The sequence below is a fragment of the Corvus moneduloides genome, chromosome 26, assembly GCF_009650955.1.
Source record: "Corvus moneduloides isolate bCorMon1 chromosome 26, bCorMon1.pri, whole genome shotgun sequence".
In the NCBI taxonomy this organism is placed as follows: Eukaryota; Metazoa; Chordata; class Aves; order Passeriformes; family Corvidae; genus Corvus; species Corvus moneduloides.
Genome location: NC_045501.1, coordinates 218,888 through 246,499, shown reverse-complemented (window position 1 = coordinate 246,499; position 27,612 = coordinate 218,888). Strand labels below are relative to the sequence as shown.

Genomic DNA, 27,612 nt, shown 5'->3' with positions numbered 1-27,612 from the left:
AGCCCGGGGACTGTGGCGGTCGCCGTCTCCACAGCCCCCGGGGAAACACCGGGGCTAGGATCACTCGTCCCCCTGTGTCGCCCTGTCTATAAATACCCGCGGGGACACTGCCTGGCTGTCGCCCACCCCTCTCCCCACTCGGGAAGTCACAGGGGCGCCTCCGTGCACCCGGAGACACCTCCCGCCGGCCCCCCCTCCCCTCCCCGCTGTGCTCAGAAGTTGGGGGGCCGCCCCGGCCGCGGGGGAAGCGGAGCGGGACCGGAGGGTGCGGTACTCACTTTGTCCTTCAAATTTGCGGATGATGGTGTCCAGGTAGGTGTTCTGGGGGGCCACATGGCCCCGGCGCACCGGCATCGCTCCGCTGCGCTCTGCGCGCCCCGGGAGCAGCGGAACTTGCCCGCGGGCGCGGCGGGGAGCGCGGCCCGGCCCCGGAGCGGCGCGGCACGGCCCGGCACGGCGCGGCCCCGCTCCGCCTCACCCCAGGGCTGACCGAGCTCTGGAGCTCAGCCGGCCCGGGGCTCCCATGCTCCCGGTGGCCGGAAGGGGGAACCCCTCCGCCCGCCCTGCCGCGCCCGGCCCCGGGCGGGGGCGGCCGGGGAGGATGAGGATGGGAGGGGGAAGCGGGGGAGAGAAGGGGGAGGACCCGCTTGAAAGCGGGAGAAAATAATAGAATAAAATAATAAGAGTAGAAATCCCCAAAGTGCTTAGTCACCGCTGCCCCGGCCCGCCGGAGGCTCCGGGGGAGCCGTCAGCAGCAACAGCTGCCGGCCGGGGAGCGCGCACCCCCCGGCGCCCCCCGGGGCTCCCCCGGGCCCCCCGGCATCTCGCGGCACCGGCACCCGCACGGCCCCGTCCAGCGCCGGCCCCGCGGGCGGGGGGGCTCCGGGGCGGGGCGGGGCGGGGCGGGGCGGGGGAGCAGGTGGGTGCCGGGGGTGCGGGGATGGGGTCCTCGAGGGGCTGGGGCAGGGGGTGCTGAGAGGTGAAGGAAGCTTTGGGGCCCTGGGACAGTGAGAGGGTGGGGATGGGGTCCTTGTGGGGCTGAGATGGGGGTGCCTGGAGGGGATGGGGATGGGGGTCCTTGTGGGGCTGGGGAAGGATGTCCTGGAGGCCTGGGGTGTTGGAACGGGAGGTTGTGCTGGGGATGGGGGGAGTTGATAGGAGTGCAGCTGAAGGGTGCTAGGGGCGCTGGAGAAAGGGGTGGTGAAGGAAGGGGTGCTGGAGCGGGGTGCTGGAGGAGGAGGCGCTGGGGGGTGCCGGGAGCTGACGGGTGGGGATGGTGAAGGAGGATGGTGGAGGAGGGAGTGATGAAGAGCGCTGGGGTACTGGGGGTGGCAGAGGAGGGGATGCCGGGGTGCAGGGGTGGTGAGTGGAGGGGGGCGTGCAGGTGGTGCTGAGGTGCAGGGGGTGGTGCGGGGGAGGAGGAGATGCAGAGGTGCAGAGGCCGAAGAGGGGGTGCTGCTGGGTGCAGGGATTGGGAGAATGTCTGTGGGTGCAAGGGTACAGGAGCAGAGGAGAGGGTGCTGAGGGGAGGGCGCAGGAATGCAGCAGGGGAGAGGGGGCCGGTCGGCGCAAGGGGGAGAGTAGGGAGTGTCGGGGGGTGAAAATGGGGTGCAAAAGAAGGGGGGGAGCTGTGTCGGGACGTTGGGGATGCCGGGGGGTGCCGGGGAGGAGGTCAGGGTGCTCCTGGAGGTCTCTGAGGTGCCGAGGAGGAGGTCAGGGTGTTCCCGGGGTGCCGGGGGGTGCCGGGGGGGAGGTCAGGGTGCTCCTGGAGGTCTCTGAGGTGCCGAGGAGGAGGTCAGGGTGTTCCCGGGGTGCCGGGGGGTGCCGGGGGGGAGGTCAGGGTGCTCCTGGAGGTCTCTGAGGTGCCGAGGAGGAGGTCAGGGTGTTCCCGGGGTGCCGGGGGGTGCCGGGGGGGAGGTCAGGGTGCTCCTGGAGGTCTCTGAGGTGCCGAGGAGGAGGTCAGGGTGTTCCCGGGGTGCCGGGGGGTGCCGGGGGGGAGGTCAGGGTGCTCCTGGAGGTCTCTGAGGTGCCGAGGAGGAGGTCAGGGTGTTCCCGGGGTGCCGGGGGGTGCCGGGGGGGAGGTCAGGGTGCTCCTGGAGGTCTCTGAGGTGCCGAGGAGGAGGTCAGGGTGTTCCCGGGGTGCCGGGGGGTGCCGGGTGCGGGGCCCCGAACCTGGCGCTGTCCGCTCGGGTGGTGCTGAAGGGGCGAGCGGGGCGGGCGGGAGGGGCGGATGGCTGCTTGGTTGGGGGGGGGGCTTGGCATGGGTGGACCCGGTCTGGCGCAGGGCTCTGCGGGCACGGAGGATCCTTGAGGAACATGGAGCGTTCCGAGAGTCCTGAGAACTCTGAGGAACACGGAAAGCCCAGGGGGTCCTGGCAGCTCTGATGAACACGAAGAATACAGGAGGTTCCAGGGTTCTGGGGTCACAGAAAGCCCCAGGGGCTCTGTAGGGTGCGGGCGTCCTGGTGGGTCCCCAGGTCTCTGTGGGACATCGGGGTCCCATGGTGATGCTGCCCTGCTAGAGCAGATGTTCAGACCTAGACCCAATTCAGTTCTTCTCCTGCCCACCTCAAGGGTGGAGGCCAAGGGGACCAGCTCCCTTTCCTTCCTGAGAAACCCGCTCTGGCCTATCTCCTTCTCCTGTGTCCACTGCTAAGGACAGTGTCCACTGAGGGGCTTTCTATTATTATTTTGTTATGCATGGTTTTTCAGGCATGAAATTGGTCTAAGAGGATTATGGTCCATTATCATCAGCAGAAGTGTTTTGCTGGGATTTTCAATTAATATTCCAGTGCACCTCAGTAATGCCCATGTGGACCGGGCCACGCCAGTGGGACACTCGACCCACAGCATGGTTTGCCCAGGTTGCCTCCTGCCCCTGGGCCAGCCATGCAAGTGGGTGAGCAGAGGCAGGTGCCCTTTCAGGCCCATTTCAGAGCCTCACTGCTGTTTTTATCTCCATCTCTCAGAGAAGCCAGCCTTCCCTAGCGGAGAAAAACTTGTTCTATTGTTGAAGAGGGTGAAAAACCCATTATCTCCCCCCATCCACTCTGCACACTGCCTCTGCCGTGATTTACTGCGAGTCGTGGAGGATGTTTTGCTCTATATTACACAGATGCAGCTTAATAGCATGGGGGAGGGAGAGGGACACAGAGTCCAGACTCCTGCCTTCTCTGTTTTCTTGTTGATATACTGTGTGACTCAAGGGAGACAGCTCTGTGCCGCAATTTCCTTTAGGAAATAGGGACATTGGTCACTTGGCCTGGTGAAACCTCTCTGAGATTCCTGGATGACTGGTTCTGCAGGGGAAAGCAAACTATTACTACTACAGCTAATATGATAGTAATTATGATTATTAATCACCAGCCAGTCAGGATTTAAGGTTGGCCTCCTGCCCTCCTCTCATCCCATAAATCAGTCCGGGATGTTCATGGACGCATCACGTGGACAAGGATGTGTCTGACGATAAGGGGCACGTGCTGGCTCCCAGAGTGGAGTGTGGGGGCACCAGCGCAGTGCATGGGGCAGGGGGCAGGGCACAGCCCGGCCTCCCCAGCCCCTCTGCCAGGGCTGGGGCTGTGCAATGACCCCAGAAAGGCTTGTCTTGCTCCAGGCATAGCAGTGGGGCCCCTTTGATCCCCCTTTCCCCAACCAGGGGGTCTCGTTCCAGCACTTGACTGGTGGAAGAGCTTCTCTTAACCAACCCTCTTCCCCACACAGCCCTTGCATATGGAGTTGAGTCGTGTCATTCTCTTTCAGGAGCTTCACTGAGCTCCAGGAGCCTCCCAGTGCACCCATGGTTCTTCTAGTCTCCTCACAGCTCCCCAGTCCCCTCAGTGCATCCCTGTAGGGCCCGGTCATCCATGCAGCTGCCAGTCCATGCCCTGCCTCCCTGCCCTCTTTGGAGCACTTTATGCCCAGACTCCTTTCAATTCCCTGGGTTTTAAGCATATGCTTGTAGTTAATCCTGTGCTTACATTTTATCCCAAATTGGAAAAATTGGGGTCTTTGGGAAAATTCTCCTGCTGTTCAAGTCAGCTGAAGGGCTCCCTCTAATTTAACTGAACAGTAATCCTCTCTCTCCCTGCCCATCTCTCCTCCTCCTCCCTCGCTCAGTTCTACTTCTCCCCCCTGCTCCTCCTCCTCTTCCTCCTCATTGAATGTTTTTGAGGTTTTGCTCCTTTCCCCTTTTTTTTTCTTCATTCTCACACCCCGGGGAATCAGTGGGAAACTACCTGGCTTCCAAGGGCAAAGGAAACCTGGGTGCTTCCAAAGGGTGTCCTCCCCCTCCCTGCTCCTGGGAGTGCAGGAAATTATCACCTACTCAGTGAGGGGCTGCCCTGGGCAGGCACAGGCACATTGGGAAAGGAGGTGCAGCCTTAATGGGGTGTGGATTTGGGGTGGGAGGTGTGGGATGGAGGGGATGGGAGCCCACTTGGATCCCAGCATGGCAGCTGTCGGCTGGCGCTTGCCAGGAGAAATGTTTGCCAACTGAGAGGCGACATTTCTCCATATTTCTGTAATTAGAGCCACACTGCAAACACAGCTGGGAAGAGAGAGACAGGGCTTTCGTGTCCCTAAAGCTGCTTCCAGCCACCAGGACTGTCCCAAGACACTCTTGGGTGTCCTTCTGCCTGGCATGGCTCATGCACCTGCTTTGCCCTTCACTTTTGGAAGATGCTCCAGGGATGTCACACAGGAGGGAGGAACTGGGGCTGTAAATTTATTTTGCAGGTGGAAGGATGCTCCTTGTCCTGGCTCCTTCCTCTGCCTCACCACTCCAAATCCTGATGCATTTTTCAGGGTCTCACCTCCACACTGTTTGTTAAGTATAAAACAAAAAAACCCCACCCAAAACAAGGGTAAAATGTGCAGCCAAATTGAACCCTCATCAGCCCAGTCCTTCCAGCCCTGGGAGACTGCAAATCTGGGAAGGACTCAGTGACATTAAACCAGGTCATGGACATTGTTTCCTGACAAAGCCACTTCCCACTTGTAAGTGGCAGGAAAAGCCATGGAGACTCTGCTCTGGGACTCAGCCCGTGCAGTTCATGACATCCCCCTGGCATCCTGCCTGTCCTCACTGCACAGCAGGGGAAACTGAGGCACGGGGTAGGCGCGTGACTCACCTGCCAGGAGGATGGATGGGGCCTGCAGGCTGCAATAACTCGTGATGCTGCAGGGAAGCACAGGGAAAGGCAGGATGCAGCTGTGGGAAGGGGGGTGCTGGCAGCGGCTGCAGCAGGTCTGTCTGACAGAAACTCCTGGGCAAGGGGGGATAGGAGCCAAGTGCCAAGTTCCCAGCACCTTTGGTACGGGACAATTCTCTCCCTGTCACCTGGGATGCCTCAGTGGGACGGTGTCAGCTCAGGGGGGAGCCCCTAGGGGTGGGGACAGTTCCCTGCCAGCGCTGGGACATGGGCAGAGCCTGCTTTGGGATCCTGCTGCTGAGGCACCCCCAGACAGGGCGATGTTGCCCATACAGGGTAGGGACTCTACAGGGCTGGGGAGGGGGCCAGCCCAGCTGGCACCCCTGAATGCATCCCCTGGTGAGGATGCGACCCTGCTGGGTGCCCAGCGCATCCAGCCACAGACATGGATGACACCCCTCCACCGAGGATGGACATTGGGAGGGTAGAGGTGTCATTTGGTTTGGATCTGGCCCTGTCCCCCTTGGTAGGGAATTCTAGCTAAGCCATGGGGCTGGGGAGAGTCTGAACTTGCTTGGGGGGGGAATATGGGGTCTTTCCCCTCACCCCCAAATTCACCTTTACCCCCCTCAGCCCTGCTTGAGCAGTGGGTAGGGAAGGATGATGCTGACCAGAGCTCGCAGGGGCTGAAGCCAAGGGCAAGGAGCTGCAGGAATGGGGCTTTCTCACAGCTCACTACATCCCTTCCACAATTCTGCTGTCCCCTGAGACCCCCCCAACACCACCTCGACCCTCTCCTCTGCCCAGGGTGGCCCCTGCTGACAGCCCCCAGCTGCTGCCAAGCTGTGGCTGCATATTTCCAGGCGCTCCTTGTCCCCGGGGAAGGGGAATGTGAGGAACGCAGCCCTGTGCACCCTGTCTGCTGCTGCCCAGCCACCCGTCAGCTAAGAATAGACCTGGCTTGGCCAGGCCCCACCAGCACCAAGGGGCCGCGGGTTGTGGGAACCCCCAGTCACCCTCCTGTAGTGGATAATGAACCTAAAAGAATGAAAAATGGATTTCTCTGATGCCTAAAGGGTCCTTGTGCTGGTGAAGGGAACCCAGAGTGTTTCTTGCTTTGAATTAATGTGATTTTAGAGCAAATCTCTCTGGAAGCTTCATGTACAGGCAGGGGGGTGCAAAGCAGCCCCCCAAGCCTCAGTACCTGCTGCCTCCTGAGCTCCCCTCTAGGAGTTCTGTGAATTGAGGGGGAATCTCCTCCTTTTCTCTGCTTTTACATTTCTTTTTTCTCCTTAGGGAGTGATTTCGCTGAGCCTCCTAATTTCAGCTGCAAGCATGATGCAGAAGCCAGAAGGCAGCAAAATCTCTCCAGATGTTATCACAACAGGGAAGGGAAATCATCCTTGGTTTAAAGCTATCTTGTAAAACACTGCTGCTGGCTTGGCAGAGCCCTCGGGGCACCCGCCAGCCCTCACTGCCCTCAAAAGTTTCACCTAGGCACGCTATCTCAGCTGAGAAGCTCCAGTTGAGCCCCAAGTGGGACCATCAGCCTCCCCCTGGGCTGGACTGGGCATAACCTTGTGTCCGGCCCCATCTCCTGGGTGGACTTTGCACCTGTGTTGAAGGCAGCCTGGTGTCCAACCCCATCCCATCTGCTGCGTGGACCTTGGCCCCGTGTGGAAGGTTGGCCGGTGTCCAATCCCACCTGCTGCACTGAGCTTGGACCTGCGCTGAAGGAGCCTGGTGTCTGCCTCTGCCTTCTGCATGGCCAGCGGGCCTGGGCTGTCTGCCTCTGGACACAGCTCAGCGCACCCACCACCCACCCTCGTGTCCATGGTAGGACAAACTCAGCTCCTCTGTGAATGCTCTGATATCTAGTTAGGTCTGAGCCTGTGCTGCAGTCCCTGAGTGTTCAGTGTGGCTCTTTTTTTTTTTTTTTTTTAAATCCTCTTCTCCAGAAAGCAATTTTCATGAAACTTGCAGGATCTTGATGGTCTTGGAGACCTCTTTTCCCCCACTAATGGGGCAGAAAGGAGCCAACGAGCTCAAATTACCAGTGAGGAGCTGAGCTGGATGGAGCACACCTGCACCAGCCTGATTTCCCAGGCTGAAAATACACTTGGCTTCCAACTCAGCTCTCACCGTGCCAGGTCTCTGCTCCATGAGCAACGCACTGTCGGGAAGGGGGGAGAGGAGGGGGCCTGGTGTGCCGGGATATAAAGCAGATGCACCAGGATGTGGCGAGGGAAGGATCCCGTGTGAGTGCCGGGGCCTGGGGCTGCTGCTCCCGGGACCAGGGGATGAACGGCTGGGGTGCCACCTCCCCGTGGGTGTCCTGTGCTCGAGGAGGATGGAAAGCAAACAAACACCCGAGCGTGGGCGGGCAGACACCTGCCTTCTGCTCGTCTGCCAGGTGCAATAAGCCGCTCCCAAGCCTCAGCTTCCCGGTGTAAGACATGACAGAGGGCAGAGGCCATCGGATGGGAGAGGGATGGGGGGGATCATCCAGATCCCCTCATTTCCCCTGCTGCTTCGGGCTGCAGCAGATCACAGCTCTTTAAGGCTGCAATAATCCCCAGCCTGGGATTAGTTTTGCACCTAATCACTGCAGAACAAATACGAAGTTTTATTTACAGAAGCAGAAGAAAGACAAGGCCGGGGATGGGGGGGGTGGGGTGGGCCTCAAGCACGGCTGATCCCAAGATAATCAGGAGCTGGAGGGCAGGAGGTGATCGCTGACCTTGGACCCCCCGCCCCGGCTCTTACGTAAATGTGCCGTTGAGTGCTGGAGTCACAGCAGCCGTGAGCTCCAGCCTTGTCCCAGCTTGGGCTTGGTGACCCCCCAGCCCTTTAAACAGTTCATGTCTGGACTTGGGGGATTTCTGGCCCTGATTCAACCCCTCCCTTAGGCATGTGCTTCATTGTGAACCCACGAGCTGTCAGCTCTGATGGGAGCCGCAATTCAGGGGAGGATGGAGGTGCTGCAAAGGGATGCTGATCTTTCATGATGGGGATGGGGGAAGCTGGGTGCTGCAGTTATGTTGCCCCAAAGCCAGGCTGGTCCCCAGGGATTTGTGTTTGCATTGTGTTGGAGTGGCAGCTCTCCTGCTTGAGAGGCTTGTTCCACTGAGCCCTCAGCCCACATCCAAGAAGAAGCTGAACTGCTGCTTGGAGGGTGACAAGACATAGGTTTATTTTTCATCCATGCAAGCGAACAGCCTGGCAGCAGGCAAACCAGGATGTGCTCCATCCCTCCCCAAACTGCCCTCTGTCAGTCAAGTCTCTGTGGCTTTGCCCACAGATCAGAACTGGCTGGTGGGTGAGCAGGCTGGACCAGCTCCAGCACTGGGCACAGGGGCATCTTGTGACGGCTCCGTGCCTGCCGGAGCCTGAATTTCTCTTTCCCCTGATGCAGACATTGACAAATAAATAGCTCTTCTCTGCTTTGGCTCTTGCATAGTGGAAAGGAATGTCTGACCTGATAGGAGAGAGGAGTCCTGGGTTGTGGAAACCCATGGCTTCCTTGGCAAGTGTGCCTGTGGCATGGCTGCCAGCCTGGCCAAGTGCCCATGCTTGCACCCTGTCTCTGCTGCCCCGCTGGTGGCTGCCTTATTTCAGTTCCATTTCTGAGCTGGATTTGAAGGCCTTTCTCCTGGCTGAGGAGAACTTGATACCAAAGAAGGTGGTGGTGATCAGGAAGAGGAGTGCCAGGGCAAGCAGGACCCAGCCACCTGCTGTGGCTTGACTTTCGGTCAGGGACATTCCCAGGAAATCAGTTTTGCTGGAGCCATCTTGGTCTGGAGTGGCTGGAAAAGAGAGAAATGAGATACCTGGTTGGTGCTGGGGACTCTGGGCTGTGGTATGTTGGGTCACCAGCTGGTCACCCTTGCTGGTCTCTTGGATGCCCTTTGAACTCAGCTCCATGAGGAATCAAGGAGAAGCCTCCAAACACCCTGTGTGGTTTTTGGGGTGGCCAAGGGGCACCAAGAGAGCTCCATTTCATTCTGACTCTGTTGAGGGCTAAGCCCTGGCCCATCATGGACCTGTTGTGCTTGGCTGAGCCCTGCATACCTGTGTAAGGAGTCCAGCTGTACTCGGGCCAGCCCAGGACCTCCCCGTTCTTCTCATTCTCCTTCTCCAGCCATGTCATGAGTGGCTTGAAGTAGCTCATCAGGGCCTCTGCTGACATGTTGGACTGCCCCGTGATGAGCTGCATGGCTTCGGGCCACGGCTTGCTGAAACCCAGCTTCAGGGCATCCCTGTGGCAGGAGAAATCCGCTCCAGTGGGTTCCCCATCATCCTCTTGGCCGCCAGCCCCTCCCTTTCCCTTGGTATCAGCATCCCTGGGTATACTCTGTACCCCCAGAACTATAGGGCTGCCAGCCCGGAGCGCAGGCAAGAACGTTTTTCTTGAGGGGAAGAGGGGTTTGCATGGATTAAAACCCTCCAGTGAATCCAGCCTTATGCAGAGCAGTCCCTGGGTGAAAGGGTTAATTTTGCAGGTGCTTTTCTGGAAGCAAGGGGGTTGTTTTCCCTAAGGAACTGGGGGCTGGAGGAGCATAGGAGGAGGAGGAGGAGGAGGGAGCCTTCCCCCTGCCAGGGGCCTAGCTACCATCTAGTGGCTGCTTTTGCAATCACAGCCCCAGCGCCCAGCCCAAGGTGACCCTGCCCCAGGTATGGGATGGGAGGGATGACCAGTGGCTGTGTTGCCTCTTGTCTTGCTGGGCTGGCTTTAAGGCATTTGGGGACATAGATGCCTTGGCTTTGCCCTGCCCACACACCTACCCCAAGATCTTCCCAGCCTCCTGAGACTCGTAGATGTCACAGGTGTGCAGGGGACCCTCGTGCCTGGCTGCATTACAGAGTGCCTGGTGGAACTGGAACTGGATCACAAAGCTGACGAAGTACCTGGTGGAGAGGGATGAAGAGATGGGAATGGACCCTGCTAGTGCCTGTGCAAGAGAGGGTGTAGCCCCCCTCATTCTCTGGTTGCACTCTCCCAGTCTGGAGGAGCATCACTGGCTTTGGAGCTACACCTGCTTCAGCTCAGCTCAACCTGCTGAGGCCATTGCTCCCATGATGCATTTTGCATTTGTTGGAGTGGATGAGCTCATCTTCCTTGTATAGGGAGAAATTCCCCCAAATCTAGACTTCTCCTCTGAAGCTCTGTCAGGGTCTCTGGAGCTGCCCAGCCCACACAGGATGGTACCACCAGCCATGAAAAAAGGTGTCATCACTGGCATCTGACCTGGGGATCCTGCTTCTGTGTCCAAGTGGTGTCCCTCATGCCCCAGCCCTGCTGGCTCACCTAATGTAGGGGACATTGGCAGGGATGTGAAACTTTGCCCCAGGATCAAAGTCATCTTCAGACCTCAGTGCTGGTGGGCACAAGCCCTGGTACTTCATCCTGGGTGAGAGAGGGAGAGTCAGGCCAGCCTGGGGAGGAGGAGGTGGGGTAAAGTGGGAAGGAACATAGTGGGGTGTGAGGACAGAGGGAGGGGTTGTGTATCTCATCATTCCCATTTCAGTCAACTGGAGCACAAGGAGAAAACACCCAGCGGGATGATGGCCAAGGCCCTTGTCCCAGAGAGGGGTCTGAATTCAATCCTACCTGAGGTTCCACCACTCCTTGTTGTACTCATCCTCTTTGATGCGCCCGTCAAACACCTTCCAGCGCCACTGGTCCATGAGGTATCCAAAGGGCAGGAAGGCGATTTTGTCCAGGGCGATGCTCATCAGGTAGTTAATATCACTTTCTGCCCGGGGCATGAAGATGTGAGCAAGACAGTGCTGTACCCACCTCTCCTCTCTCTATGGGTCATTCTGCCCCAGACCTGGGTGTCCCCAACAGGTTCTGTCCCCTCCATGCATGCAAAGCCACCATGTATGTCCCCAAGCCCTTCCACCCTGTCCATCCCCTCCTGACCATCTGCATTTCCAGCTGTTCCCATCAGCATCCCCACATTTGCTGTGTGGCCCTCCAGCTCACCTTCGTTTTCCATGACTTGGTCCAGCAGATTGATGCTGTGCAGGTGTTTGGGGGTGGAGACAGACAAGGCCATGACATCCCCAACAGCCTCGTGGAAGCCAGGGTTGGCCCCGTCACGGAAGGAGACGGGCTGGTCCTTGTACTGCAGGAAGTACTGGACGTGGCCCATCTCGTGATGCACTGTGATGAGGTCGTCCATGTTCACCACCGTGCACTGCTTGATCCTGGAATGGGACACAAGGGTTGGGGGAGAAGGGAGGGCAGTGGTGGTGTGAAAACCTCTGGGAACCACCATGTCCCCTTGAGCTGTTTTTCCTTTCTGTGTGCCCCCACCCCACATCTGGTGCCAGGCCAGGCTGGCCCTACTCCATGGGGTTGGTCTCTTCCTTCTCCTGCATCTCCTGCTGACCTTGCCCATTCCCTGTCCCTGTTCATCAGCTTTTCCATTCTACAGGACAGGGCAGGGCAGGCACGGATAGCCCTCCATCCACCATGGGGACTCCTGCCAGCATCTTGAGTACAAAGGGAAGTGCCATAGTTGGGGTGCCACAGCCACAGAGCAAGATACACTGAGGTGGCGTCAGACCACGTGCCCTTATTCTACAAAGACGCTGCTTTCCGCCCCAGCACCACATCAGCTGCTCCCCATGGGCACCTGAAGTCCTTGCGATTGTAGAAATCCCAGGCCGAGGCGTGGCACACCACCTCCCGCCCATCCGATGGTTTCTCGATCATGGACTTGTCCCAGAATTCCTGTGGCATTTTGATGAGGCCCAGAGAGGTGAAGAAACGGTCCGACTCTTCAAACATTTTCTTGGGTGTCCAGCCCTGGGGAAAGAGCAGAGACCTGGTGAGGGACAGTGGGGGATGCTGGGGTGCTGGGGATGTGGAATGATGGGAGGACAGGGGTAGCCTTGTTCTGGGCAGGGGGATCTCTTGGAGTCAGCTAGACCTGGATCCAGGTCTTGGCATATAAAGGTAGGGAGAGAATACAGATGAGGCATGGATTTTTTTGGCAACAGTAGAGCATTTGGCAACATGGGTGGTGGCTACAGCCAAAGGTTGCTGGGTCCCAAGGGGCTTCCCCAGAGCAGTCTGGAAGATCACTGACCTGTTTTTTCATGGCCGGGGTGGCATCCACCTTGGTGGCATCAGGGAAAGGTATCACCAGGTCGAAAATGTTGGACCATGACTGAGCCCACATGTTGCCTGGGAAGCACAGGACAACGACACATGTCAGGAAGGAGACAGGGAGAGGAGAGCAACCAGGTGGATCACCCTGACTGGTCCCTGCATTGCCTGGTCCCTGCATTGCCTGATCCCTGCCCTGCCTGCACAAGGGCAAGGTGGGCAGGAGCCCATCCATGCAAGAGAGGTCAAGTAGTGCTGAACGTGCTGCCTTTCCCTGGAGCAGATTGGTCTCTACAGACCCATCCCAGGCGACCTTGTCCCTTCAGCCAGAGCTGAGCAGAGACCAGTCTTAACTCTTGACATGGCACAGAGCCAGCCACACCTCGTGGGAGATGCAGCTTAGCTCAAGCAGAGCCCCCTTACCTAGCAGATGGGCAGGGATGGGACCCTTCAGGTTTATGTGCTCTGCACCATACTTTCTGTACAGGGCTCGGCGTACATAAGCGTGCAGGTTGAGGTACAGGGGCTGCAGCTGCTGATACAGCCTCTCCAGATCTTCCTCAAAGGTGGGCGTCTCATAGAGGGATCTCCAGTAGGCTCCGTTGTCTTTGTAGCCTGTGGCAAGGCAAGAGCAGAAGCTGTCAGACATTGTCCTTCTTGGGCAAGACTGTCTTGCTGTTCAGACACTCCAGGTCCCTCCATATCTGTGAGAGAGTAAATCTCCTGGGAGTTAGTGAGATCTCCATACCCTTAGGATTTTGACCCCCAGTTGGATGAAGAGCCCAATCCTCTGCTCACAGGTGGTTAGAGCCATGGTAGGCTCTAGGGGAGCAGGGCACTGACCATTGAGCATGGCTGCCTTGTTGCTCAGTTCCACGTATCGCTTGTAGTTGTTCCTCATCTTCTTCCCAGAAGCATCCCGCCAGCCCTTCCAGGCGAAGAGGAGCTCATCATAGTCCCGAGAGGTGGCCATGATGTCTGTGAGGTCTAAGAGAGAGCAATGAAGCCACAGTGATGCTGTTGAATGGGCTGAACACGTGCAATGGTTCTATACCCAATGTGTTGCTCAGGGGCCATCATAGAGAAGGTGAAAGAACCTTTCATGGTCTTTCTTCATGCCCCATTTAAAAAAAAAATCCCTTCCTTCTGGGCCAGTGCAGATGCCCCACATGACACCCTGCTAGACCTTACCAGGATCCAGTGGGTGACAGGTTTTGTTCTGTCTGCAGACCTTGGCCACACTGTACGTGGTCTCCATATCTGAGAGGAGGGTGTTATACTGCAAAGGAAATCAGTTTGTAAACTGGTTATCCTTGCTCCTGATATCAGAGAATGTCCCAGCCCATCAAGGTGTGTTGGGGTTTTAGGAGTTCTCCTTCTGTTTTCTTTTTCTCTTTAAGAATTTTCCCCATACATGTCCCCATACATGTTGGGACAAATTACTGGGTGCTTAAGAAAAACAAAAGACCTGGCCATAGAGGGAGGGGTCCAACTGACCACTCTCTTTCACCTGGTCTTATGGGCTGTGAGTTCCCCGCGTTTGGATGGAGAGAGAGGCTGAAAGGAATTTGTCAGCACAGAAGGCTTCTGGTTTTTTGGCTGCCTTCCTTCTACTGGAGAAACCCCGGGATCCCAAAGCTGCCTTTCCCTGCCCCGCTGGGAGCCGGGTTGCGGCCGCCCTGCCTCCGCCGTTGCTGGGAGCTTTCGCTACTCTGTAGCCCCGCCATGCCCTGCCTGCCCAGACCTCCAGGGGTTCCCGCTGCAGCTCCGGAGTTTGATACATCTCATCTGCCACCCGGGATCTGTGCTCGTCCCTGATGTTCCAGCCTGCTATTCCAGCCTGCTATTCCAGCCTGCTGTTCCTGAGGGTCCGGCCGGACACCGGGATCGGCTGCCCAGGGGTTTGTGAAGCCTTTGTTCCATCCCTTCCCGGGATCCCAGGGCACCGGTGCCGCGTGCTCCCCGAGCTCGCTCCGGAGCGCCCCCTGCAGCCGCGGGGGAACCATCGCACCTGCCCTGCTCACCGGGAGCCGCCAGCGCCCCTGCCGGCTGCGAGCGGAACTGCACCCGAGGGGAAAGGGCCCGACAGCCGAGAAGGCTGGCACTGGGTTTGTGATTGTTTGCTGTCACTGCCATGGTTATTGCTGTTTTGTTTGACTGGTTATACACATAAAGATATATATTAATAAAGAACTGTTACTCCTATTCCTCATATCTTTGCTTGAAAGCCCCTTAATTTCAAAATTATAATAATTTGGAGGGAAGGGGGTTGCATTTTTTTTTTCATTTCAAGGGAGACTCCTGCCTTCCTTGGAAGACACCTGTCTTTCAAACCAAGACAAGGTGTTTTCTGGTGTTTTACTCTGGTCCCTTCCAAGATCCAGTTGACCCCAACGGAGGCAACATGGAGACAATAAAAGAGGGCCTGGGGCCAACAAGCAACGTGCCATTGTCATCCAAACATCCAGGCCCCACTGCAGCCTGGGATAGGCAGCCTTTGGGTGGGAAACCCTGAAGACAAGGATTTTGGCTTTGTGTAGATGGTACCAAGCCACCTTTTTAAGGGCTGATGGTGGCTGCCCAGTGGCATTTCTTAAATTTTGAGAGAAGCTTGTGTCTTCACACAGGGTGATGGCAAGGGACACCCTCTGTTGCTCTGTCCCCTTGCCACTCACCTCCTTCAGCTCACTCTCAGGCAGGGCTGCCCTCTCAATGACACTCAGCTTCTTGAGGATGCGGGTGACACTTTGGTCCTGGAAATCAGAGGTGTCAAACTGCCTGGCCCTCATGCCGTACTCCAGGGTGTGCTTGGACATGGCCAAGTTCTTCTCCAGCTACAATGAGAGAAGAGAAGTTGCTTCGGGGAGAAGACACAGGCCACCACTAGAAACACCACCTGGCATCCCATGACTGACATCCTCCCCATAGTTGCCTTTGTGGGTACCTCATGGGATGATGAGGGTTTTCAAGGAAAAAGCACCTCCTGGGTGAGAACGTTACCCCTTTATGAGGGGCAGAGGCTGCCCTGGTTTTCAGAGCTCCTGTGAAATGTGCCCTGGGTACCAGCTGCCTTCCCTGGCTGTTGGCTCTCCCTGTGCAGCCCCAGGGTCATTCCCATACCATGATCTCCTTGTTGTGGTCAGTGATGTTGGTGTTGTAGGCCCAGGATGCCTCGGTGTAGGCATTCCACACTTCTTCGGCCGTGCTGTTGTACTCAGACAAGAATTCTTTAGCTTGTGCCTCATCTGCTATTTTGTCTAGAGGAGGAAATAAACGGGGGAAGAGGCGAGGAAGGTCAGGAGAGTTGCAAGAGCACTATCCCATGGAGAAGCCATAGTTGAGCTTTTCCCAGAACTGCAGGTCCATTGAAGGATGCCACAACTTGGGAGCAGGCTGAGCTAAGAAATGAGGGCAGAGGGGCCCTGCTGGGGTGTCCCATTGGACAGAGGATGGGATAACAGGACAAGCTGCATGCCCTTGACTCTCCCGTGTGAGCACAAAGGATACAACTGAGAAGAGAAACTCTTCACACCATGACTGATGACATCACTATACAGCTTCTGACAATAGTACCTGCCTCCTGGGAAGTAACACCCTGTGGGACATCACTGGAACTGGCTATTTCTCTTTTCTGATATGGGGACCACTCCACCCACAGCAAAGACCTCCCTCTCTTCTGCCTGTGGGTTAGTGATGTCCCTTGGGGGATGTCTTCCTGACCCTCCCCAGACCTGGGATGGAGCTGCAGCCTTACCAATGCCTTCAGGGTAGCCTTCAGGGACAGGGGGACGCCAGTCAAACTCAGGCCAGCCCAGCACCTCATTGGTCTTGTTGTTCTGCTCCTCAAGCCACCTGGTGACAGGGCTGAAATACTCCAGAAGGGGTCCAGCATCCATTTGACCTGTGCCAGTGAGATTCAAGAGGATATCCTGCCACGACTTCGAGGACCCAGCTTTCAACACTTCCCTGCAGAGGAGCAGAACAGCAAGAGCCAGCATGAGGCCAGGGGATGGATGGAAGAGAAGCAGTGATAGTATCTCAGCATCTTAAGGGTTGAAGATGCTGTTCCTGAGTGGGACATGAACCTGGGAACTGCCTTGGAAGCCACTACCTGTCCTGCATGTGGCAACTGAGGACTCCCTGTAACACCCAGGGAATCAACAGGAGCCAATGTGCTTCAGTGACCTCTTGTCTGGGTGGGAGCTTGTGGCAGGGACAATAGCAATACTCTGGTGAGGACCACTCACCCCACCCCAGTGCTTCCATGTATTTCCATCCATCCATCCATCCATCTGCAAAGCTATTTCTCCAGTTCACTTTTCCTTCCTTCCTTCCTTCCTTCCTTCCTTCCTTCCTGCCTTCCTGCCTTCCTGCCTTCCTTCCTGCCTTCCTGCCTTCCTGCCTTCCTGCCTTCCTTCCTGCCTGCCTTCCTGCCTGCCTTCCTTCCTGCCTTCCTGCCTTCCTTCCTGCCTTCCTTGCCTTCCTGCCTTCCTTCCTGCCTTCCTTGCCTTCCTTCCTTCCTTGCCTGCCTTCCTGCCTTCCTTCCTGCCTTCCTTCCTGCCTTCCTTCCTGCCTTCCTGCCTGCCTTCCTTGCCTTCCTTCCTTCCTTGCCTGCCTTCCTGCCTTCCTTCCTGCCTTCCTTCCTGCCTTCCTTCCTGCCTTCCTGCCTGCCTTCCTGCCTGCCTTCCTTCCTGCCTGCCTTCCTGCCCTCCTGCCTGCCTTCCTGCCTTCCTGCCTTCCTGCCTGCCTTCCTTCCTGCCCTCCTGCCTGCCTTCCTGCCTTCCTTCCTGCCTTCCTGCCTTCCTGCCTGCCTTCCTGCCTTCCTTCCTGCCTGCCTTCCTGCCTTCCTGCCTTCCTGCCTGCCTTCCTGCCTGCCTGCCTTCCTGCCTGCCTTCCTGCCTTTCTGCCTGCCTTCCTGCCTGCCTTCCTGCCTTCCTGCCTTCCTGCCTTCCTGCCTGCCTTCCTTCCTGCCTGCCTGCTTTCCTGCCTTCCTTCCTGCCTGCCTGCCTTCCTGCCTGCCTGCCTTCCTGCCTTCCTGCCTTCCTGCCTTCCTTCCTGCCTGCCTGCCTTCCTTCCTGCCTGCCTGCCTTCCTTCCTGCCTGCCTTCCTTCCTGCCTGCCTTCCTGCCTGCCTGCCTTCCTGCCTTCCTTCCTGCCTTCCTCCCTCCCTCCCTCCCTCCCTCCTTCCCTCCCTCCCTCCCTCCCTCCCTTCATTCCTTTGCACACAATCAGCTTCCATGCACACATCTGCCCATGGCGATTTTCCTGACCCTCCTCTGTCCCCACCTGAGTTTGGCTCCAGCCTCTTTGGACCTGTAGATGTCACAGGTGTGCAGGGAACCGTTGTGATTGGCCGCATGGCACAGCGCCTTGTGAAACTGGAACTGGAGGATGAAGCTCACAAAGTACCTGCCAAGGAAGCCCATGAAGATCAGAACTGGGGACAAGGGGAAGCAGACAAGTCCCAGAGCTCAACCTCACCATTTGTGGTCCCAAGTGCTGGGAGATCTCTATGTCTTGAACAGGAGCAGCACATGACAGTCCCTGCCCACATGATCCCCCGCCCACTGCATCCCAAACCTTGGTCCCCTTGCCAACACTTCCTCTACCTGATGTAAGGAGTGTTCCCTGGGATGTGGTACTTTGCTCCAGGGTCAAAGTTGCTTTCATTCCTTGAAACCGGAGCACAGATTCCCTGGTATTTGGTTCTGTGGACAACAGAGAACAACAGCATGAACATGGGAATAATAAGTGGTCAGAAGAATCAAGTCAAGGAATGGTGCTGAAGAAACCTGCACAATTAGAGCACGATTCCATGTACTTCTGTCCATCCATCCATCCATCCATCCATCCTACCCACCCACCCACCCACCCATCTATCCGTTGTTCTCCCACCACCTCCATGGCTACTTTTATGCTTTTCCTTTCCTTTCCTCTTTCCTGCCTCCTTTCCTTGCACATCCCCAGCTTCCACACCCCCATCCACCCTTGGTGAGTGTCCCCTACCTCAGATACCACCAGTCATAGTTGTAACGGCTCGGGGGCGTGCGGCCACTGAACACGTTCCAGCGCCACTGGTCAATGAGGTAGCCAAAGGGCAGGAAGGCAATCTTCTCCAGGGCCATCTTCAGCAGGTAGTTGATATTGCTCTCTGCATAAAACAGAGCCTGAACCAGGCTGGAAAGAAGCCTGCATAGACAGCACTACAGGCACCAGACTTTTAGTGGGCAAGAGGGTGGGCAGATCTGGATGAGAAATGGGGACAGCATTTCAACACATAACCTTGCTCCTAGAGAAGCTTTGTAGGACACAGGAGGTTTCTGTAGATACAGCTATTACCTGGGGCAACATGTGCCTTTTACTGAGTGGGGACAGCGATAGTGACAAGTGTGGTGTCCCCTTGCCCTTAGCCCAGCTCTCAGAGTTAAAAGATCTTTGGTAAGGGTAACTCTTCACAATTCCACCCTGGGGCCTCAAGGTGAGGGAGTTTGGGGGAGTTTGATCTGCAGTCACACCACTGCAAAGGCTCTGATGGTTTAGACCCAGAACTAGAGTCAACTCTAGGACAGTCACCACCATATCACAAGGAGCACAGGGGATGGTCACATCTGTTTTTCCCCTCAAGGAAACCTGGGGAAGGAAGTTTGGAGAGAGACCTGCTGGAGACCCAGCTGAAGCTGTAGGGTCAGAAGGAGGTTGGCAGCACTTCCCTGAGGGGCTCTTGGCTGCCATCACTATGATGGCCTGCCTGCCAAGGGCTGGCAAGTTGGGCAGCAATGGCTTGAGGCAGGGACCATCTGCTTCATGGTGTTTATGCAGCACGGGCCCAATGCTCTTGGCTGCTGTGATGTCTTTCTTGTCATAAAACATATTTAATGACATGGCAGGAGGATCCTGGGACTGTCCCTCCTCCACCAAGCAGCCGCCTGGGGCAGGTCTGGGACTGCTCAATTTCCTTTGCCGCCATCTGCTTTGACGTGTTGGCTGAGGGACGCTGGGTGGGGGAATGAGGCTCTTGCCAAGCTGGGCAGTGTCTGCAGCGACAAGTCCTGCCCTGCCGTGCCGGTTGGCAGCCAGACATGTCACCTGCCAACCGCCCTTGTGACTGTGCATGTAAGTGCTTGGTGCCACCTCCGTAAAGCCGCACCGGGAGCTCTGGTGCTGGATGCTTCTTGGCAAGGGAGGGAGGGAGGAATGCTGGAGAGGTCAAAGCCAATCAAGCACAAAGATGTTGTTTTCAGGTTTGGGCTCTGATGGTGAAAGGAAAGGCACAGACAAGCTCTGGACAGCATCCCTCCTGCCTCAGAGGTGAAGAGGATGGAGCCAAGAAGGGCTCTACATGGACCCATGGAGACAAAATAAGTCCTGCCTGAACCCATGGAGACAAGAGGGGGTTTTGCATGGACCCTTAGAGATGAGAAGGGGTTGGGGCAGTTCTGGGCTGTATTGCCAGGCTGCAACCCACCCTAGCATGTCCCTTCCCCGTGCCACAGGTCACCCAGCTCTCCAGGGTGGCTGCCATACCTTCATCCTCAGTAGCATTGCTGAGGAGACCTATTTTCTTGAGGTGGCTGGGGGTGGAGACAGAGAGGGACAGGACATCGCCAATGGCCTCATGGAAGCCAGGATTGGCCCCGCCGCGGAAGGACACAGGCTGGTCCTTGTATTGCAGGTAGTACTGGATGTGGCCCATCTCATGGTGCACTGTGAACAGCTGCTCCATGGTCACTGACGTGCACTGCTTGATCCTGCCACGTGAAAACAGCATTGCCTGAGCCCAGTGAGGGACCCCAGCTGCCTGTGCACCCCCTTGATGGGAAGGACTCCCCACAGTCCCAGAGAGGGTGGCAACACCCACAGGGTAAGGGAAAGTGGAGGGGAAGGCAAGGCAGTGTTGTCACGCCAGACCTCGCCTCAGAAAATGCCATATGGCCAGGCTGGGGGTACCCAAAAGGGTGACCACCAAGTAGGATGGAGGAGGGTTTTGCCCTGTAGCCCTGGGTCCCTGCATGTCCCCACAGACCTGAAGTCTTTGCGGTTGTAGAAGTCCCAGGCCGAGGCGTGACACACCACCTCCCGCCCATCTGTCGGCTTCTCCAGCATGGACTTCTCCCAGAATTCAGAGGGCATCTCCAGAAGCCCCAGGGAGGTGAAGAACTCCTCTGAGACCCGGAACATGTGGGTGGCATTCCAGCGCTGGTGGGCAGCAGGCAGTGGGTTATGGCTGAGGCAGGGGCTGCCCGTGCCCTGGACATTGCCTCCAATGCTCCCCCAGGACCATGGGAAGGAGGTGAGTTGCTCCCAGGGACTGAGGTCCTGGCCCTCTCACCATGATGGGGAGGCCCAGCCCCAGAACTGGTGAACATCCCTAAAAAGCACTGAGCAATGGTGATGGAGCTCAGAAGGGGCAGGAGAAGGGAGCAGGACTGATACGCAAGAAGTGCTTGGAGCTGTATGATGGTGTGAATGCAGGAACGCAGCCTCCAGCCTGTGGACTGGCAGCAGTCCCAGTGCCTGCCCACTTTTGTCCACCTGCTGCATCTTTGGTCATTGCCAGGGATGTAGTGAGACCGTTTCTTTGTCCCTTCCCCTCCCAGATATGGATTTTCTGCTGTCCCCTATACAAGTATGAGAAACTACTCCCATGGGGTCAATGTCATGGTCCATCCTTGGGCACCACCTCCTGTTTTTTCCCCCGGATGCCCCAATGAGACCCTCAGCCCATCACCTGCTCCACCATGGTGCTCGTGACATCAAGGTTGGGCTTCTCAGGGTAGGGGATCATCAGGTCATAGATGTTGTTCCACTGCTGAGCCCACATGTTCCCTGAGAAGAGAAAATAGCTGGAGTAGAGCTGGTGGCAGGTCAGAAGAGAAACCCAGTGATAACTAGGACCTCTCTGGCCTTGTGTGTGCCCCTCTGACACCACCAGCACCCCTGAGCACCAGCTGGCAGAGTCTCATCTCTTACCCAGGAGGTGAGCAGGGATGGGACCCTTCAGGTTGATGTATTTGGGCCCATAGCGATCATACAGCTTCCTCCGGACAAAGGCGTGCAGGTTGAGGTAGAGTGGCTCCAGCTGGCTGTAGATGCGCTCCAGGTCCTTCTCAAAGGAGTCTGAGTCATACCAGGAGCGCCAGTAGCTGCCTGTGTCTTCGAATCCTACCAGGGATACAGGGAAGACCTCTGGCTCCAGACCCCAAAGGCTGCCCCCACCACCCATCCCCAAAAGGTGGAACCAGGGACTTGCAGCAGGATGTTTCCCCTTTCCCTGAAGTGTTGGTACCTGGGAAATAGAAGTTGGATGCCTGGCTGCATGTGGGGTAGGGAGAGCAGTAGGGCATCCCAATGTCCCAGTCCCGATTTCCACCCCTGGTCCCTGACCACCCCCTGGTTGGGGATCCCCTCGGTTTGTACCATCCATCATATAGGCCTCGTTGCTCAACTTCACGAACTCCTCGTACTTGGGGCGCAGTGGGTTCCCTGCGGCATTGTGCCACCCCTCCCAGGCGTAGAGCAGCTTCTTGTAGCTGCGGGAGGTGGCCATGATGTCCGAGAGGTCTGGGACAAAGGGGACAAGTAGAACATAAGAAAGGGGCAGGAGAGGGGGGCATATGCTACAGCTCTGCAGAGGTGCCACCACCACCACACCACACCCAAGTGCCCATCCTCACCCTGGGACAATCCTGATGAACATGAGTGGCACATGCCAACCCCAACCCACTGAGGATATGGGGACCAGGACAAAGTCATGGCTCTGGGGTGCTCAGCAGCTGGCAGGATCAGGGGGACAGGGACCATACCTGGCTCCAGATCCCAGCAGGTGCCATTGGGCAAGCACACCTTGGCCGTGGAGTAGATTTTGTCCATGTCGCTCAGGATGGTGTTATACTGTGGGAAAGGAAAAGACGTTGGGGCTGCAAGGGGACAGAACAGCCCTTCAGGAGGGATCTACAGGCTTCTGAGCTCTGCAGCGTGTGTGTCGGGAAGATGTGGGGAAGGACTGGTGTATAAACAGCATGTTTTTGGTGAGATAAGTGTGTTATCACTCAGGGTTTTGGCATGGTGAGAGCAGGGACAGACAATCCCTGCACAGCTATGCTCCAGAGAGGAGCTGTTTATAAAACTGCTCATCAGCAGGGCCGTAGCACAGGCTGTTTATCTAAATGGGTTAAAAAAATAGGAGAAGAAAAGCAGGAGGATGAGGGGGATTTATTTCTGTGAACTTCAACAACAGCAAACAATAGCAACAGGAGGTTTCCTGGAACATGCCTGGGAAGCCCATTCCCAGGGAAGGAAATTCCTTTGCTCCGTCCCTCTCTCCACTCCCATTCCTCTGCTCCAGCTGTGCAGAGAGGATGGCAATTGGGACAATGGTGGCTGTGGGATAGAGCTGCCCAGGGATGGGCGAGACATGACTGATGTGCAGGGAGGAGACATGATGCTGTCTGTTATTTGGGAGAAGGCAGGGATGGGTTTCCTGGAAGGAACCGGGGCCGACAGTTCTCCGGAAGGGATTGTATCACTAGGCTTTGTCAGGGTTTTGGTGGGAATGGCTGTCAGGGAGCTGTGGGTCAGGATGGAAGGGCCTGTCCCTGTGCTTATGCAGAGGTGAGTGGCTGCCAGCCTCAGCCTGGGCAGTATTTTCATGCATGGAAATCAAAATTCAGGTAAATGGCCCTTAAAGCTAAGGACTGTGATGGGGAAGGCTCAGGATGTCCTGATGTTCCTAGCATGGAACTGTGTCACCAAGGCACAGCATTCCTTGTCTCATGGGGGACTCAGGAGCTGGGTGGCTGCATCAGCCCTTCTTTTCAGTGGGCTGCATACCTGATGAGCCCAGAGGGGTTGGAACAGCTGGCTCCAGCCATGGGCACAGTCTGGCTGGTCTCCATGTGATGCCCAAGACTGCTCTGTGAAAGCAGGGAATCTCCAGTTCCTGCTGGGGTAGCTCCAAGATAAGGTAACAGGGCCAGCAGGCAGCCCACATGCCCTGAAGATAGCACCTCATCTCCTCCTCAATCACTTTGTAGATGCCAGTGACACTCTCCAAAATGCAACAGGTCAGCAGCAGAGTCTGGATGCTTGTGAAAAATCCCTCTAAGGGGTTTTGCAGCGCCCCAGCCATGCCCAGGGCTTCCTTGCCACCTCGCCTACCTGCTCTCTCTTCTCCAGGGGCAGGTTGGAGGGTCCCAAGGTCTGGATGGAGCCAATGATTTTCCTCAGCAGAGGGTCACTGAAGTTATTCCACTTGTCACCATAGAGCTCCTTGGCTTTCTTCCCCCACAGCTCCGTGAAGTTCTGCTCCTCCAGGGACGCCTTGACCTGAGAGGGGACATGGGGGCTCAGGACCAGCCCTGGGACATGCCACCACCCAAGCAATGGTTTGGGGGCCGGAGTCAGAGTCATGAGGGTTTGTGGGAGTCAGAGGTGACAGGACATGGAGTGACAGGCAGGGCTGTCCCCTGTCCATGGCACCCACGGATAGAGACAGCGGCTTCCAGCCAGCACAGCAGTGTCTGCAGCCCCCGCTCGCCTGTGGAGCTCCCGATGAGCACCCACTTAAGGTGGCCTGTCAGGGTGTTTTGGAGGGTGCTCCAGGGTCTCGTATGGGATGGGAATGCTGGGACTGGCTGTCCAGGCCATGAGGTCAGGGTGTCTGGGTGCTCCTGGGCTGGCTTTGACACCTGCCAGACCCTGGTTTCAGAAGGAGCTCTGAGGTCTGGCTTAATTTTATTTCTATTCCTGCTGTTTCTCACCTTCACAGAAGCCCAAAAGATAACTATAAAGGTGCCACATTCACCTTTCTCCTTTCTGTATGCCCACACTATGTCTGTACACTTCTATTTCTACACATTTCTCCTTTGGCTGTCTGAACCCCGTGACCTGTAAATGCCGCATCTGGGGTTCACCCATTTGCTCTGAGTCCCTGGTTTTGTGTGTCTCCCTGTCACCCAACTGCTGGCAGCCCTGATCTCCCTTCCCAGGGCCATGGGCTGGCAGGAAGCTGCCGGCGCTGTGGGGGGTTATTTAGGCAGCTGGAGCTGTGGACACGATTTTGGGATGGGGTGCATTGCAGGTGGTTGTATCCTAGCCTGGTCAGTGACAGCTGTATTTTCAGGAAACTGATATTTTGAGAGTGTCCTGGCCCGGCACAGATGGAGTGAGGTGGTGCAGAGTGCCTGGTCAGTGTCCATGTGCTGTCCTGGGGTGATTTATGGAGCCCAATAGCTGTGACTTGTGGCATTTTTAGCCTGGCTCCAACACGCCTGGTTTGTTTTATTTTAATCTTCACATTCCCTCAGCAGGCAGCAGGGAAGGAGGGGAGTTGTGGTGCAGCAGAGTTGGAGGCTGCCCGAGGCAGATACCCACGCAGCCGTGGGACACGGGGGTGGGAATGCCAAAAGTGCCAGGTGCCTCTGGCTACCCAGAACTGCTCCCACCGCTTCCCTCGGACATCCCAGTGCCCACAGCATCACTGGTACAAACTGGCCCCAATCTCCCAACATGCTAGGACATGCCAGCCCCACAGACACCCTGCTCTTGCATCAGCCCTCTGAACAGGGGATGCCTTTACCCCTTCCCAGACCTCATGCAGAGCTGGAGGAGCTGGAGGAAGCAGAGTCCAGCTGTGTTTTGTCTTCTCCTTGAACAGGCGCCTGTGTTTAGTCAGGCAAATTGTACCCTAAACTCTCCTGACAACTCTGGTAGAGTGATTTGAGGTCAGCGGTGCTGCCTGAGACCCCCCCCTTGCCACGGCCATGCCCACCAGTTCTGGCCCTTCACCTCTCATCTGGGATCTCTCTCTGGAGGGGATGCCCCTGCGTGGGGCTCAGAAACCCCTTGACACCCACAGCCTCAAAGCCTCCTTACCAAAACCCCCACCCCAGTACCTCCCTGCTCCTGGATGCACGGTGAAGACTCAGGATGCATCTCAGGACACAGGGAGTGCCTTGGCCCAGGCACCTGCAGAAGTTCTGCACCCAAACATGAGCAGCCCCCAAACCCCATCGCCAGCCTCTTGCCCAGAGCCCCAGCTTGCGAGAGATGGTGCATCTATCTGTCTGTCCAGCATCCCTCTGCCCATCCCTGCCCCTGCCTTTGGCTTCCAGCCCCTCATGTCCCTTTGTCACAGGGTCCCCTTTCGTGGCAGGCCCTGGAGCTGCCCATGCCCCAGCGGCCTGACTCAGCCCCTCTTGTGTTACAGATGTGTAGGGTTTGCCTGGCCCAATGCTTTCCCAGATCCCCAAATCCAGCCTTTTGAGTCCTGCTGGCCAGCTGGTATTCCTTTAGCAGTCAGTGACTCCCCATCCCACCACACCTCCCTGCTGCCTCTCCATGGACTGATCTCAGGGGTTCAGATCCCCTCCTCTACCTGGGCTGGCTTAGGAGCCTTGACATTGCAGGGAGCTCCTGGACATGATCCTCACACATTTAATAGCACATAAAGCGGGAAAAGCTGGTCTGGAAACGCCTTTTGAGAAAAGTCCATGCAAGGTGCTCTCCTGGCCCTAACCTTGGACTCAGAGTGACTGGGGTGTTCCTCCTCGGCCCCAAGGTCCCCAGCCCCACCACATCTGCAGCTAGTGCTGGGTGTCTGCCCAGACATCAAGTCAGCTTGACAAAAAAAGGCTGAAGGGGCACCTGGGCCCTCTTGAGCATCCTGCCAAATTGGCAGTGGCCAGACCTGGCAGTGATCTTTCCCCTACGCAGGAAGACGCATTTCCTTCCTGCACAGGGCACACTGTGCTCCCATCCCCACAGGATCTGGAGGGTTCAGGGCTGTGTGGCAGCCCCTGTGTGATACTGGGCTCGCTGAACACACCGTAGTCACGTATGGGCTGCACTGACCCTTGTGCACCTGTAGCCACAGGGTTGGCAGATGGAGCCCAAGCTGCACACAGTGACTTGTCCACGACCCCATGCTGGGGCCACCGGCAGCTCCCTGAGCACGGTTGGGGCCAGGGAAAGCCCCGCAGCCTGCCCAGGCACTACCATCCCCTGGCCTGGGCTGTGCTGCAGCTCACCCAACCAAGAGCAGACCCGGGGTTGCTGCAGCTCCCTGCCCCACTAAATACAACCCAGACACATGGAAACCCCTGGGAAAACACACCCATGCCTGTGGGATGCACACAGCATTGCTCCCTGCAGGGGTTCTGCCTGCCCGTAGCTGGGCTGAGTCTAATTCCCTATAGCCTGGAATGCTTTCCCAAAGCTATCTTTGTCCCCGTGGGCTGGGGACACAGGGACAAGAGGTGGCAGCCTCAGTCCCGATGCCACCCAGCTGCTTGTGCATTTTGGGCTCCTGGTGTCTGCCCCAAATGAAAACCCCCAGCACTGGGATGTGGTGACACCAGGAGGGGATGGGGACAGGGACAATTGACACCTGACCCAGTCCTGGGAAGGGGGAAAGGAAAGTGGAAGGTGCTGGGAGGAGGGAATCACCTCTAAAAGTAACCAGGACTCTGCTCTGGGACGAGAGCTGTCACTCTGGGGCAGAGTCTCTCTGAAAACAAATTTGGGGCAAAACCCAGTGGCTCCTGGACTACAAGTCCCAGCCCTGGTTTGCCACCCTGAGGTGCTGAGACAGAAACCCGCAGGGAGGAAGGGAACCACACCAAGTGTCTCCACCGTGACCCAGCCCCCCCAGCCTCCGGTGCTGGGGACACCCCCGTGGTAGCATCGCCCCCGTCCCACCACCCACCTGCAGAGCAGCATTTTCGGCCGTCAGGTCGGTGTTGTAATTCCAGCTGGCCGAGACGCTGTCGAAGAAGACGAGCTCGGCCGTGCTGTTGTAGTCTCTGGCGAACAAGGTGGCCCCTTCCTCGGTGGCGGCATGCTGGGGGGGCTCGAGGCCGGGCCGAAGGGCACCTGCCAGGCTCAGCCAGAGCAGCAGCCCCAGCGCCGCGGGCATCGCGGCGGGAGCGCTGCACGGAGGGGGCCCCGTTCGGTGCCTTCCGAGACAGCTTTGCCTCCGCTGCCGGCTGCTTATAAGCCAGCAGCTTTCGCGCAAACCCTGCCCACCGAGCCTGCCTCCCCTCGCAGATAAGACCGGAGCATTCTGCTCTCCCTTCGGCGGCTCCAAGGCTTGCGGGAAGGAGCGGGAAGGAGCGAGCACTGCCTTGGGGGGCAAAGTCCTTTTGGCTCCTGGCGTTGTCGGGAGGGAAGGGGAAGGGGAAGGGGCTGGGACAGGAGGGAGGGAAGGAGATGGAGGAGAATCAAGGGAGAGGCAGAAAAAAGAGAAAAGAGAAAGGCTGGGGTGGATGGGGTGGGTGAGACTCAGCTCCATCCCTGCAGGGTCCCTGTCCCCTCCTGACTTGGCGCAGGGGATCCAGCTCAACTT

The 27,612-nt window shown here is 57.3% G+C and overlaps 2 protein-coding genes and 1 long non-coding RNA gene across 4 annotated transcripts in view; 1 reads left to right on the top strand and 2 right to left on the bottom strand.

Moving 5' to 3' along the window:
* Positions 1 to 450, bottom strand: part of KCNH6 (potassium voltage-gated channel subfamily H member 6) — a 32,882-nt gene extending 32,432 nt beyond the window's left edge. Inside the window, exon 1 of one of the 2 annotated variants that reach the window (XM_032091597.1) lies at positions 279 to 450. In XM_032091597.1, the coding sequence (XP_031947488.1) occupies positions 279 to 354 (76 nt within the window). In that variant the 5' untranslated portion in view covers positions 355 to 450. The remainder of the gene's footprint in view (positions 1 to 278) is intronic. The other variant, XM_032091599.1, reaches the window with a different exon arrangement.
* On the top strand, positions 160 to 8,598 carry LOC116435328. Its single transcript, XR_004236765.1, has 2 exons — positions 160 to 312; positions 6,447 to 8,598. It is a non-coding gene; the product is annotated as an uncharacterized LOC116435328 (long non-coding RNA).
* On the bottom strand, positions 8,319 to 27,612 carry ACE (angiotensin I converting enzyme). The gene is made up of 25 exons (XM_032091596.1): positions 26,974 to 27,612; positions 23,427 to 23,594; positions 22,073 to 22,160; positions 21,687 to 21,830; positions 21,240 to 21,431; positions 20,998 to 21,095; positions 20,293 to 20,465; positions 19,794 to 20,017; positions 18,276 to 18,420; positions 17,879 to 17,977; positions 17,556 to 17,678; positions 16,025 to 16,236; positions 15,391 to 15,527; positions 14,946 to 15,104; positions 13,462 to 13,549; positions 13,114 to 13,257; positions 12,694 to 12,885; positions 12,251 to 12,348; positions 11,795 to 11,967; positions 11,140 to 11,363; positions 10,762 to 10,906; positions 10,459 to 10,557; positions 9,936 to 10,058; positions 9,222 to 9,409; positions 8,319 to 8,956 (listed from the first exon to the last, which is right to left on the bottom strand). Exons 1-25 carry the CDS (start codon positions 27,556 to 27,558, stop codon positions 8,760 to 8,762), a joined length of 4,218 nt encoding a protein of 1,405 aa, XP_031947487.1. The 5' UTR covers positions 27,559 to 27,612; the 3' UTR covers positions 8,319 to 8,759.